The sequence below is a fragment of the Thalassophryne amazonica genome, chromosome 15, assembly GCF_902500255.1.
Source record: "Thalassophryne amazonica chromosome 15, fThaAma1.1, whole genome shotgun sequence".
Lineage (NCBI taxonomy): Eukaryota > Metazoa > Chordata > Actinopteri > Batrachoidiformes > Batrachoididae > Thalassophryne > Thalassophryne amazonica.
This window is the reverse complement of record NC_047117.1, coordinates 48,482,947-48,498,048: the sequence shown is the minus strand read 5'-3', so window position 1 is coordinate 48,498,048 and position 15,102 is coordinate 48,482,947. Positions and strand designations below refer to the sequence as shown.

The window sequence follows — 15,102 nt, the reverse complement described above, 5'->3', positions numbered from 1 at the left end:
CAAGTACCGTTACTGCTAAAGGAGGCCGAGGAATAACTAAACATTTCACACCCAGAGCAGAAAAGTGCGGGAGAGACAGGAGAAGCCGCCATGCTAAATCGGCTAAGAGCTAGTAGCCACGCTAACCTAGTGGATTCCTAAAAACACGCAAAGTGAATAATGTGTAAATAATTTAGAGGTGATTCAGCAGAAGGAGTGCTTTAGTTAAGGCACGTAAAGATTACACTGGGAAACAAATCGTAATCTAGATAACTAGATCAATCTAACTGCGCAGATTAAACAGCTAACAGATACAGAAAAACACCGCTGTGCTCCAGAACAGGAAGTGATACAATACCACAGTGAGAGCCAACCACCAGTAGAGGCAAGAGGCAAGACGAGTAGTGCAGGTATTGCAGCCCACAATGAATTTTACACGAGTAAAATAATGAAACCATGAAAACGTGCCGATGGGTAGGCGTGCAACAATGCTGCTGCGACGGTTCATGCATGGGGGAACACAGTGGGAGCAGATGTGTAAGTGTGTAACCACATCGCGCAGCTGCTATGAAGAAAAAATAAATAAAAAATAAAAATAAAAAAATACATGCTGAGACGGTTTTGTGCATGCGGGAACACAGTGCAAGCAGCTGCATCACATCGCACTGCTGATTATGGAAGAATATAATTAGTGAAGGAATATAATGAGTGAATATCACTGGGTTGATATAACTAATACATAAAAGAGGGGCGCAATACAAAACCCCTCGGTTAAATAACCCTAGTTAAAAAAAATGTCACTCACAGGATTCAAACCTCTAAGCTCTGATTACCAGACAGAAACTTTACCACTGCGCTACCATCGCTGGCTTGTAATCAGTACGGAAAAATGCCTGAAATCAACAAGCACATGGAGGATGTCCTTGTTGATGTTCTTGCAGCCCGGCACAAAGGCAAAAGATGTGTTATATATCTCCACGTGAGGACAGCAGGCAGATGTAGTGATAAATGACTGTACAGGCCACTGCGGCCCTCATCTGTGATGTCATCCTTATGTGCTTGAGGAAATAAACGGCAATTCTGAGTGTGGAACCTGCTGGGCAGTCACATTGTTGTCTTCGCTCTAGAGCATGGATATCCAACTTGGGCCCAATTGGACCTGACAGGTCAGGCCGGGTCAAGTTTGGACGCGTCAGCAAAAAGACACTGCTGATGTGATGTTACTCGACCTGAACCCAAGTATCATTTCAAAACATTTGACACTTAAAATACTTTACTAATTATGCAGGTCTGCGTCACATGATGCAAACGTTCGTTTGTGTTCATTTAAATTTTTTTTTTAAATGATCACTGTTGTTTCATAAACAATTACATGGAAATAAGAGAGTCAGTGATGTTGGTGCAGTTCGGAACTCATATTTGACAGCGTCAAAAGAGAAATATGAGTCCAGAAACACACTCTACTCATGACAGTGTGTGTGTGTGTGTATACAAAATAACAAAAAAAAACTATTTGATGGATTTTCACCAAATTTGGTGACAATATTACTTGAATTACTGTCTCCGGATGATTTTTTTTGGAACAAATTGGTCAAAAGTCAAGGTGAAGCAAAGCATAGTGCAAGACCCCCCCCCCCCCCCCCAAAAAAAAAACACATTTATCATAATGTCTCAGCTACCAATGTGGCAACAAATTTGACCAAAACCTCACTGATCAGTAAAATTTGTCACAATATGAAGTTGTATATAGTGAAAAAAAAAAATCCCCTTACTCAATTATGTGTGTTCCTTCAAAGCTCACTGCATGTCCTGCTGACAATAAGTGTTCATAATTCATAATATAAACTTGTATCCCCTGCCTGTCATTTTGTTTATGGACTATCCCACAGATGTGTTTTCCACCTGCTGGATGGTTAGTGGATGCTGAATGGATGATGGATTAGGAGCAGACAGCAAGGCGTGGTCCAAAAAACAACCAGAGTTCAGAGACACAGCGAGCCAGAGTTCAGAGGCAGAGGCGAGTTCAAAATACAAGGCAGGGTCAAAACACAGGCAGGCAATAGAACAAGGCAAAACAAGGCTGTGGCACATGGCTGGAACAAGGACATAAAGTACAACAAACTGGCACTGGCTGACTAAACACACGAAGCTTAAATAACACAGGAGATAATTACAGAAACAAGACACTGGTGTGGGGAACATTCAGGAAGGGGGTGTGGTCGGACCAGAGAAGGGAAGACAAAAGCATTCAGTGACAGGTGGGCATGATGGACAAGAGCAGAAGCAATGAAAACATGAGTGACACTCCCCAAAACCAACAGTGATAAAACCAGATATCTAAACAAAGATGAGAAATACCAAAAGCCTAAAAACTAAAGATAAAGAAAACCCAACATGAAAGGAACAAATAATCAACCCAGAAAACAAATGTAAGAACTGAAAAGTGATCAACAAGAAAATTAAAGGCTAAGACTAAACTAGAATGGAACTCACAATGTGCCAAAAATATAACAAATAGATAAAATCAACCAGTGACAAAGGTAATAATGAACAGATCAAAGACAGTGGATCAAAAAAGGGGAGGGGGCAAAACCATAACATGAGCCCTGGATGGGGCAGAATCATGACAATTACTTAATGTAACACAAATAAAACAAGGTATATTTTAATATATTCAATTTTTTTTTTTTTTTTTTTTTTTTTTTTAGTGCTTGACTTATCTAAGCTGAGTGAACTTAACTGGTTTCAGAGTTTCTTCACATTGTTTGACTGGAACAACATCAGATTTTATGCATGAATGCAAATGTGAGTGAGGTTCAGGAGGCTCAAGTACAGAATTCAGGAATAATTCCACGTCATAGAAAATCCACATGCTGACTTGAAGATGTACCTGCAGGTTCCTGTAGTGGACGGTGCTGCGGCAGTGAGTCATCTTTGCAGTTTCCTCACTTGTGTAGAACAGCTCACACAGCTTACAAAAGAAGCCCGTCCTCGGCACGATGAACTCCACTCCTATCGCACAGTGGGCACAATCACAAGGGACGGAAAAAACAAAAACACAGACATGAATCAGCGCACATCATCTTTCTTTCTTAAATCTCAAATATTACCTCCAGTTCATTAAGTGCTGCAACTTTGTGTGTTTGTTTGAAACTGTAAATGAGTAATTAAACGGATTTCAAGGTTAAAATATTGTATTGTTTGAAATATTACATCTTCCCCTCATTGTCATTTATTTTCAGTCATTCTCATGTTGTGATTATGATGTAGATAGGCTGTACTGTTTACTACACTGCAAAAACTGATATCTAAGACAGCAAAAAAGAGACTTGTTTAAAGAAAATTTGACTTCATTTTTGTCTAAGCAGAAAGATAATTTTTAATAATTAAAGTTTTTTTTTTTTACATAAGAAAAAATGTCTTATTTTGGGAAAATGTATCTTTTGGTTAATAAGTTTTTCCAGCTAACATTAAGCTATATTTAACCAGTAACAAGTAAAGGCAGTAGATTTCAAATCATCCAAGCAAAGGAATAAGACTGTTTTCCTTATTTTAAGACAGAGGCTAATCTTAAAATAGGAATTGTGTCTAGTTTTAAGACACATTTTGATTATTTAGTGCCTAGAAAATTTAATAGGTTTGAAAATTCATTTTTTTTTTTTGCTTAATACAACACAAATAGGCCAGATTTTGGATTATTTGTCTTATTTTGAGAGGGACAGTTTATGCAGTGTATGTGCACCTACATTTTACAGCTAATTTTACACTCTATCAGTTTAAGAGGAAAAATGGTCATGGAACGAGATATGGAGATTGTGAGAAGATATTATAAAATTGTAGACACCAACAGCCGAATTTCATTCTATCAAGACATGTTGAAAGAAAGGGGACAATGTGTACTGAAACTGAGATGCTCAGTGTTTCATACCAGGATCACCTTGGAGATTAAGAATTTTGTTCAAAGGTATCAGTGGTGGTAATGAGAGACAGAGAAATGCTGTTCTTTCATCTTTCACAGCCATGTTTCTTGTACACGTCTGTCTGGTATGACATGGACACAACTAGTGACCCCACTGTAATGTGCACGTTCTTTCATAACCCAACCCTGAAAGCTGCCAGGGAGTACACTGGAGTCACCAACATGCACAGGAATATCATTCAGAGGATTCAGCTAATGATAGTGCGATAGCAAAGGTGATGAACAAATCTATTCATGGAAATGTTGTTCTGGTGTCTAGAAGATAGGTATCATCCCAACAGCCTTGAACAAACAAACTTGTTCCTCTCTGGAAAGGAAAGAGTGAACAACTGGACAGCAACAACTACAGGGGTAATACACTGTTCTTTGTCATGGGAAAGGTACCATTCTTAATAGGATTCAGTTTAATTTACTTGTTGCTTGGCACCTGCAGCAGTCTAGGTCCATGCCCAAAAAGTCAATTCCCAACTGCATTCGCGCTGTAAGAGTATTCATTAACTTCCATCCTGAATATCGACATTGCTACTTTGCAGCCTGTGTTGATTTTCACAGTGTTTGTTTCAGTCTCTGGGACATTCTCAGATTTTGTGCAGTCCCTAATAATTTGCAAAATATCTAATTCAGTTTATACACATGTACTGTGATTGCTGCGGGATTCTGATTTCTTCATAGTGAATTCTGTCATTGTTCAAGGATGTGTTCTTGCTCCTACTATGCTCAATACTTGCATGGACAGAGACTCGAGAAGGGTTGTGGATTCCAATGACTTATGTGCCATTGTTAGTGAGGAAATATGGGACAAGTGCAATATGGGACAAAGATAATATAGGACTAATGCAATATGAGGCTTATGTCTGTTTGAGGCAGTGCAATATGACTCTGTAAGGGAGTTAGAGTATCTTGTCAATAGTTTTACATCCTCATTGAAGACAACTTTGGATGCTGTAGCTCCTCTGAAAAAGAGAGCTTTAAATCAGAAGTGTCTGACTCCGTGGTATAACTCACAAACTCGTAGCTTAAAGCAGATAACCCGTAAGTTGGAGAGGAAATGGCGTCTCACTAATTTAGAAGATCTTCACTTAGCCTGGAAAAAGAGTTTGTTGCTCTATAAGAAAGCCCTTCGTGAAGCTAGGACATCTTTCTACTCATCACTAATTGAAGAAAATAAGAACAACCCCAGGTTTCTTTTCAGCACTGTAGCCAGGCTGACAAAGAGTCAGAGCTCTATTGAGCTGAGTATTCCATTAACTTTAACTAGTAATGACTTCATGACTTTCTTTGCTAACAAAATTTTGACTATTAGAGAAAAAATTACTCATAACCATCCCAAAGATGTATCGTTATCTTTGGCTGCTTTCAGTGATGCCGGTATTTGGTTAGACTCTTTCTCTCCGATTGTTCTGTCTGAGTTATTTTCATTAGTTACTTCATCCAAACCATCAACATGCTTATTAGACCCCATTCCTGCCAGGCTGCTCAAGGAAGTCCTACCATTATTTAATGCTTCAATCTTAAATATGATCAATCTATCTTTGTTAGTTGGTTATGTACCACAGGCCTTTAAGGTGGCAGTAATTAAACCATTACTTAAAAAGCCATCACTTGACCCAGCTATCTTAGCTAATTATAGGCCAATCTCCAACCTTCCTTTTCTGTCAAAGATTCTTGAGAGGGTAGTTGTAAAACAGCTAACTGATCACCTGCAGAGGAATGGTCTATTTGAAGAGTTTCAGTCAGGTTTTAGAATTCATCATAGTACAGAAACAGCATTAGTGAAGGTTACAAATGATCTTCTTATGGCTTTGGACAGTGGACTTATCTCTGTGCTTGTTCTGTTGGACCTCAGTGCTGCTTTTGATACTGTTGACCATAAAATTTTATTACAGAGATTAGAGCATGTCATAGGTATTAAAGGCATTGCGCTGCGGTGGTTTGAATCATATTTGTCTAATAGATTACAGTTTGTTCATGTAAATGGGGAATCTTCTTCACAGACTAAAGTTAATTATGGAGTTCCACAAGGTTCTGTGCTAGGACCAATTTTATTCACTTTATACATGCTTCCCTTGGGCAGTATTATTAGACGGTATTGCTTAAATTTTCATTGTTACGCAGATGATACCCAGCTTTATCTATCCATGAAGCCAGAGGATACGCACCAATTAGCTAAACTGCAGGATTGTCTTACAGACATAAAGACATGGATGACCTCTAATTTCCTGCTTTTAAACTCAGATAAAACTGAAGTTATTGTACTTGGCCCCACAAATCTTAGAAGCATGGTGTCTAACCAGATCGTTACTCTGGATGGCATTTCCCTGATCTCTAGTAATACTGTGAGAAATCTTGGAGTTATTTTTGATCAGGATATGTCATTCAAAGCGCATATTAAACAAATATGTAGGACTGCCTTTTTGCATTTACGCAATATCTCTAAAATCAGAAAGGTCTTGTCTCAGAGTGATGCTGAAAAACTAATTCATGCATTTGTTTCCTCTAGGCTGGACTATTGTAATTCATTATTATCAGGTTGTCCTAAAAGTTCCCTAAAAAGCCTTCAGTTGGTTCAGAATGCTGCAGCTAGAGTACTGACGGGGACTAGCAGGAGAGAGCATATTTCACCCGTGTTGGCCTCCCTTCATTGGCTTCCTGTTAATGCTAGAATAGAATTTAAAATTCTTCTTCTTACTTATAAGGTTTTGAATAATCAGGTCCCATCTTATCTTAGGGACCTCATAGTACCATATTACCCCATTAGAGCGCTTCGCTCTCAGACTGCGGGCTTACTTGTAGTTCCTAGGGTTTGTAAGAGTAGAATGGGAGGCAGAGCCTTCAGCTTTCAGGCTCCTCTCCTGTGGAACCAGCTCCCAATTCAGATCAGGGAGACAGATACCCTCTCTACTTTTAAGATTAGGCTTAAAACTTTCCTTTTCGCTAAGGCTTATAGTTAGGGCTGGATCGGGTGACCCTGGACCATCCCTTGGTTATGTTGCTTTAGACGTAGACTGTGTTTCATAATTATTGTATGGCCTTGCCTTGCAATGTGGAGCGCCTTGGGGCAACTGTTTGTTGTGATTTGGCGCTATACAAGAAAAAAGTTGATTGATTGATTGATTGAATATGAGACGCATGTCTGATTGGGACGGTGTAATTTAGAGGTTTCTGAGCTCACATCATCCCCCACTCCCCCATTCTCCTGTTGCTCTTAATATTTACTGAGGTGGTTGTGAGGGTGTGTGGGTAAGTTATGTGGGAGTGTGAACATTGTTATGATGATGCACAAGTAAATTTCATTGTGCTGTTTTACTGTGCAATGACAATAAAGGTGATTTTGATTCTGAAAGGTTTATTGGCCATGACTTTGCAGATGATGTCATTTTTTCAGGAATGAATGGTTGCCCTGATTGTGACACTTGAAAACCTGTCTGGGATGGTGTGCAACGTGGATCAAGACAAAATCCGAGCTCCCATTGCCAAATAACTGACACCCGATCGTGTAATTTTTTGGTGGTAAAACAGTGGATATCCAATCAAGGCCTGAAAATGGGTGTAATCTGTGGTAAAAGTAGGGTTACAGACAGGTTTTAAAAATTTGTGATGTTGGAACCCATTGTGATCCACAAAATGTGAATAATTGGATGTAATTTGTTTTTATCTTTGCGAGGAGGTGTGGTTGACCCTGTTGCAAGGTATGACACAGTCTTCTAAAAGCTGTGATTGGTTGTCACACAAAGAGACAGAGAAAAAACAAATGCTGTCCTAGTTATGAATGGACAGTAAAATCAACCAATCATATAACCTGAACAGTATTAAGAAATGCGTAATCGTGAAAATAATTTAATGTCACGATGATGAAACAACAAAATTTAATGAACTGCTACAGTTTCAAAATGTTTGAACGTACCTCATTCACATGCTGATTTGTTTTTATCATTTAGTTTATTGCTATACAACCCCTGGCAAAAATTATGGAATCACCGGCCTCACAGGATGTTCATTCAGTTGTTTAATTTTGTAGAAAAAAAGCAGATCACAGACATGACACAAAACTAAAGTCATTTCAAATGGCAACTTTCTGGCTTTAAGAAACACTATAAGAAATCAAGAAAAAAAGATTGTGGCAGTCAGTAACGGTTACTTTTTTAGACCAAGCAGAGGAAAAAAATATGGAATCACTCAATTCTGAGGAAAAAATTATGGAATCACCCTGTAAATTTTCATCCCCCAAATTAACACCTGCATCAAATCAGATCTGCTCATTGACATTGACCCTATGTGTCTTTTTGCAAGGAATGTTTTTGCAGTTTTTGCTCTATGGCAAGATGCATTATCATCTTGAAAAATGATTTCATCATCCCCAAACATCCTTTCAATTGTCCAAAATATTAACATAAACTTGTGCATTTATTGATGATGTAATGACAGCCATCTCCCCAGTGCCTTTACCTGACATGCAACCCCATATCATCAATGACTATGGAAATTTACATGTTCTTTTCAGGCAGTCATCTTTATAAATCTCATTGGAACGGCACCAAACAAAAGTTCCAGCATCATCACCTTGCCCAATGCAGATTCGAGATTCATCACTGAATATGACTTTCATCCAGTCATCCACAGTCCACAATTGCTTTTCCTTAGCCCATTGTAACCTTGTTTTTTTCTGTTTAGGTGTTAATGATGCCTTTCGTTTAGCTTTTCTGTATGTAAATCCCATTTCCTTTAGGCGGTTTCTTACAGTTCGGTCACAGACGTTGACTCCAGTTTCCTCCCATTCATTCCTCATTTGTTTTGTTGTACATTTTTCAATTTTTGAGACATATTGCTTTAAGTTTTCTGTCTTGATGCTTTGATGTCTTCCTTGGTCTACCAGTATGTTTGCCTTTAACAACCTTCCCATGTTGTTTGTATTTGGTCCAGAGTTTAGACACAGCTGACTGTGAACAACCAACATCTTTTGCAACATTGCGTGATGATTTACCCTCTTTTAAGAGTTTGATAATCCTCTCCTTTGTTTCAATTGACATCTCTCGTGTTGGAGCCATGATTCATGTCAGTCCACTTGGTGCAACAGCTCTCCAAGGTGTGTTCACTCCTTTTTAGATGCAGACTAACGAGCAGATCTGATATGATGCAGGTGTTAGTTTTGGGGATGAAAATTTACAGGGTGATTCCATAATTTTTTCCTCAGAATTGAGTGATTCCATATTTTTTCCTCTGCTTGGTCTGAAAAAGTAACCGTTACTGACTGCCACAATCTTTTTTTCTTGATTTTTTATAGTGTTTCTTAAAGCCAGAAAGTTGCCATTTGAAATGACTTTAGTTTAGTGTCATGTCTGTGATCTGCTTTTTTTCTACAAAATTAAACAACTGAATGAACATCCTCCGAGGCCGGTGATTCCATAATTTATGCCAGGGGTTGTATTTACTCTCCATGCTGGTAATTGTGCACAAACGAGTGTGAGAAGCGCTGCTATGTGCTGCAATCCAAAGTGAAAGAGCAGAGATTGCAGCACACAAGAAAAGTTCTTCTGAAACAGGTGAGTTTAGGCTCTGGCTGCTGACATTTCTTACTATTAATAATTGTATGAATGTTACAGAATTTACATGCGTGTTGTGATGACCTTCATCTTAGGTGTTATTACGTTACTACGCTGGGTGGGAAAGTAAACTCATTGCTTACGAGGTCAAATAAACGTTTTCTGTGTGCCATCAAGCTGGTAGCGTGTTACTGAATCACTGACATTCAACATACGGAGAATGTCTCTCCTTCCTCTCTGTCCTTCTGCCATCTTGTCTTTTTAAGACTCTTAGGCTTCTTAAAAGTCCTCCTCCCTCCTCTTAACAGTTTTTCACCTTATGAGCTGTCGTAAGGGTCATTCCTTGTGAAATCATCAGATTTTCCAAAATCTTTGCGGGTCACAAACTCGGATTCTCATGATTTCTATTTTTTTTTTTTTTATAAGTACCCACATACCTATGTTTGTCCTGATATATTTATCAGGATGGGGGTTTCTCTCACAAAGCAGGTGAAATCTTGCATGGTGCAGCAAAGTGTATACTTAGTCTAGTGTTTTCTTAATAGTTCAGTAGCTAAAAAAACTATGACAATGTGTATTTTTCTTAATCTGTTCATTTCATCAGAGGCATTAATAGGGCAAGGGAATTGTTACAACAATTTTAGACAAGCTGATCATGAGTCATTGCAGTTTAAAAATAGATCTGAGTAACAACTCATTGTTTTAAATGTGGCTGATGATGTAATCAGCTGCTGCACTTAAAGAAATTGGAGTCACTTGTTCACTTGCCAGTGTATATATTGTATCAGTGAGGAGTGCATGTATTGCTTTGTTTGGAGTAATTAATTACAGCTTATGCAGTTCTTAAGCATAAATATATTTTACATAGAGAAAGTAAATTCTGAAATATCAAAATTCTCTCAATTTACTCTCGGAGTATAGCTCTTCAAAATTGGAGTGGTGACTGAACTGCTAATTTTATGATGCCACGAAAGAAAAATAAGATCAGTAATCTGTCTTTCAAAGTTGATCCATTATGTTGGGGTGCCAAATATTGTAAATACCAAATTTGAGCTTTATGCTTCCATACAGAGCTGATATGTTGCTTTCTGAATATACAAATACAGGTTCAAAATTGGTTCGTGCCATGTTATGGTACCCTACTTTGCAAATTTTTTCACTATGAAGGCATTTGAGCAAGCTAAAAAAAATTGACATAAACTTGGTATATTAATATGCTCTCCACAAAAAAAAAAAAAAAAATTATGAAGTGGCTGAGCACTTGCCCACATGGTCAAATCATAAAAAGACTGGGGACATTTACGATCATGTTCGAATTTCAAGACTCAATAATTCAAGGTTCAACCCTTCAAGTTATGACCACAATGTTTTACACACATATAACTAGTACCCCAGATATGTGTATTCTGCAATATGAAGATTATCCATTGAATCACTTCACTATCATTGAATCACTAGTACAGCTCTTTGAAATCTTGTAATTTTTTGCGAGAATGGACAAACTGCCATTTTTGTGATGCTACAGAATTAAAAATTAGCTCTGTATCACATTTTTGAAATTTACTACTGTATCCGGGGTGCCCAAATAGGGTGTATTCCAAATTTGAGCTTTATATCTGCATTTTTAGGTGAGATAATACCTTTTAAAAATGAAAAAAAAAAAAAAAAAAGCTCAAAATGCGTCGCGAGTGAAAATGTGGGTACCCTTATTAAAAAAATTGTATCTAAAAACCACTTGGAATTAAGCAGAAATATTTTGTATGTGAAAATCCGTTTAGTAGTTTTGACGTAATCCTCAAAATCCGACAAAGTGAAGCGTACAAATTGAAATCCTGATCCTGGATCACCTCCAAAATTGAGTGGCGTCTTCCATGGCCTAATATCATCACTGAAAAAAGAAAATGTTTGAACCAACTTAAAAAAGTGTTACAATTTGTAAAAACCTGAATGAATTAAGCTGAAAGTTAAATCAACTGTAACTTACAAACTTAACTTCAAACAACTTAATTCATTCAGGTTTTTTACAAATTGTAACACTTTTTTAAGTTGGTTCAAACATTCTCTTTTTTTCAGTGTATCTGTGGTGCAAATATTATGAGAATCTGTGACGTAGTTTTGCCGTAATCCTTCAAAGCCTAAATAAAGTGAAATCTTGATCCAGAATCCTGATCTGGATCACCTCCCAAATTTAATGGAGTCTTCTATGGCTTAATATGTATCTGCGGTGAAAATTTGGTGAAAATCCGTGAAGTAGTTTTGACGCATTCCTGCTAAAACACAGACAGACAAAAAAATATGCCGATGATTTTATTACATCCTTGGTGGATGTAATAAAGGCTGTTCTGTATGTTTTTTTTGGGTGCACTGCATGTTTCTGTGTAAATACAGTACATACACACATACAATACATCACAACTACTGTTTCTTTACTGTGCCAGAGCTGACATAGAGCTCAGTGCAGCAGGTCAAACACTGTGGTTGGCTGTGTCATTCCACCACTAATGATAATATAAATACACATCTCTCAAGGGTGCATTTCACAACTAGCTCACTGAAATAGGCCAACAAGTGATCCGGTCATTCCAGTGAATTAGAGTGCTAATGCAGCAGGTTGTCAGTACACTTATTAATGGTGTAAATGATAGCACCATATGTTTAGGAGGAAGACCATAGATCCAACACTCTCTGAACCTGCATCAATGATTAAATATTGTCCATCTGGAGGAGAAATTTTGGATTTGCACCAGGAAGAACATTCTGTGTAAAACCTGTGCCAAATCAACATGCGGTTCCATATCAGACTGTGGTGACCCCAAGCAAAAAGGGAAAAGTCAAGAGAAATTAGTACTGATAATGTTGATTATCTTATGTAGCATGGTGCCTTTGTGGTTAGCACTGATGCCTCGCAGCAAGAAGGTCTTGGGTTCGCTTCCCACCGTTTCTGTGTGGAGTTTGCATGTTCTCCCAGTGTTTGTGTGGGTTCTCTCCGGGTGCTCCGGCTTCCTCAAACATCCAAAGACATGCAGGTTACGTGAACTGTAAACTTTAAAATTGTCTGTAGGTGTGCGTGCAGGTGTGAATGTGTTTGTTTGTCTATATGTGAACCTGTGACAGACTGGTGTCCTGTCCAAGATGTACCCCGTCTCACACCCTATGACTGCTGGGATAGGTTCCCCGTGACCCTTAATTAAATTGGAGTAAGTAGGTATAGAGCTAATGCAGCCTAAAATTGGTGGAACTACCAGAGAACTCACTGAACCTACACTACTTGGAGTTTTTGCAAAATCAACTATTATCTCCCTTCCACATTCCTGTCCTTGATACCAGATCTACCCATTACTTCCTCATCACCTGTTTCCTTCATTAACATGCCCATTGAAGTTCGCTCCTATCACCACTCTTTCATGCTTGGGCACACTCTCCACCACCTCATCTAACTCACTCCAGAAATCTTTCTCCTTTGGCTCACAACCTATTTGTAGGGCATATGCACTGATGATATTCATAATCATCCCTTCAATTCCAATTTCACACTCAGCACCCTATCAGACACTCGCTTAACCTCCAACACACTCTTAACATACTCTTCCTTTAAAATGACCCCAACATTATTTCTCTTCCCATTTTCACCATGATACCATAACTTGAACCCACCGCCGATGCTCCTGGTCTACTTCCCTTCCACTTGGTCTCTTGCATTCACAATATGTCTACCTTTATAATTTTCTTCTTCTTCCACTGTCTCATGACATATTTTCCTTGTCTTCTTCTCCTTCTTTGCCCAGCAGTAGCCCAAATTCTGCTGGCACTCTGTTGGGCAACGGCACCGTGGCAGTCAGTGTTAACCTGGGCCTCAACCAATCCAGTATGGAAATTCAATTTGTACTCTCCATGGTTTATTTATGACAATTCACTCATAAATGTTCATTATTTGTATATTTATCTTTACTGATTTACTTGTATTTATATTAGGTGAGTGTAAGATAAACTGAGTTAGAAACCTACTACTCTTTTTTTTTTTCAAATATTCTGTGAGCATGCAAACATCACATTTGTTTTTGATGAAGTGAACACAGCAAAATTAATAAATAGTTTGCCTCTCAAAATTAGACGGTCAAATTAGGTTGTAAATGCAGACATGCTTCTTTCATGCCATTTACACCAATGACCCATAAGATTATGACCACCTACCTAATAGGTCCCCCTTTTAACACCAAGACAGTTCGGACCCATCAAGGTGTAGACTCCACTAAACCTCTGAAGGTGTGTTGTATTATCTGGCACTAAGACATTTGCAGCAGATCATTCAATTCCTGTAAAATGCAAGGTGTACCCTCCATATGCTGGAGTGTTCACTGGTTTACTTTGTTCTACCACTTTTGGTAGATACTGGCCACTATAGACGGGGAGCATCCCACAAGATGTGGAGTTTTGGAGATGCGCTGGCCCAGTCACCTAGCTGTCACAATTTGGCCCTTTTCAAAATCACTCAAATCTTTATATGTCCCCATTTTTCCTGATTGCAACACAACATCTTTGAGGACAAAATGTTAACATACTGACAAATACGTATATCTCAACCACTGAGAGGGGCCACTGTGATGAGATTATCCATTTGATTCACTTCACCTGTCAGTGGTCACAATGTTATGGGTGTTCAGTGTATATATGTGTGTGTGTGTGTATAATGGATATATGGTGGCTTACCCAGTGGGATACTGTGTTCACTGACAGCATTCACTGTCTCAAGAGATGGTGATGGGGCATCAATTTCTATAAAAGAGCATACATATATATATATATATATATATATATAATAATAATAATAAAATTCAGACATGGCTTAATTCCGAATGCTACTTTGTAAAGAATGCATAATAAAAATTACAATGTATGTTTGTATTCTTGTTGTTATAACTTGTTAGAACATTCTGTGACAACAGCAGTAAGTTGTTGTGTCCATTCTATAACATCCTAGATAAATCATTTGCTATACATAAAGAAAAAAAGAACAATTCCAAGGATTATTCATGGCTGAAACTGAAGAACAAAGTTGGATTTTCCTGAGGAAAAGAGGATTACTATACTTGAGAGGTATGAGAACACTAACAGCAAATTCACAAATTAAACTCAGGGGTGCCTATAAATGTGATTAAGGAATGTTTAAAATGTTGAAAGAAATATGAAACATTTGAGAGATATGAAATATCACATAGCAATGCAAAGTATCCACTGGACAACTGTTCGGAAGGATGCCTCAAAGGACAAACGATAACAGGTCTGAAAAGATCAACAAATGAAGTTGGATATGAGGTAAAAAAAAAAAAAAAAAATTATTATTGCAAACAACCATTATTTATTGTCCGTTTGTTATCCCAAGATTGATTAACCTTAAAATTGTCTGAAAGTGAAGAAGCAGCAGCAGACCAACATATGCCTTATAATATATAAAATACCCAGTCAACATGCCTAAATTCTTATAGTTCACCATCATAATGGTATTTGCCTGAAGTACCTGCAGTGATACATACGTACATGACAAACCCATTACCAGCACATACAGTGGCTTGCAAAAGTATTCAGCCCCTTGGTTTTTCACGCATT

General features: G+C 38.1%; 1 protein-coding gene across 1 annotated transcript in view; it reads right to left on the bottom strand.

Annotated features, from left to right (window-relative positions):
- rbm20 (RNA binding motif protein 20) overlaps positions 1 to 15,102 on the bottom strand; it is a 101,825-nt gene that overhangs the window by 7,469 nt on the left and 79,254 nt on the right. Inside the window, exons 12-13 of the mRNA XM_034188647.1 lie at positions 14,206 to 14,271; positions 2,870 to 2,991 (exon numbers count right to left, since the gene is read on the bottom strand). Coding sequence (XP_034044538.1) covers positions 2,870 to 2,991; positions 14,206 to 14,271 — 188 coding nt within the window. The remainder of the gene's footprint in view (positions 1 to 2,869; positions 2,992 to 14,205; positions 14,272 to 15,102) is intronic.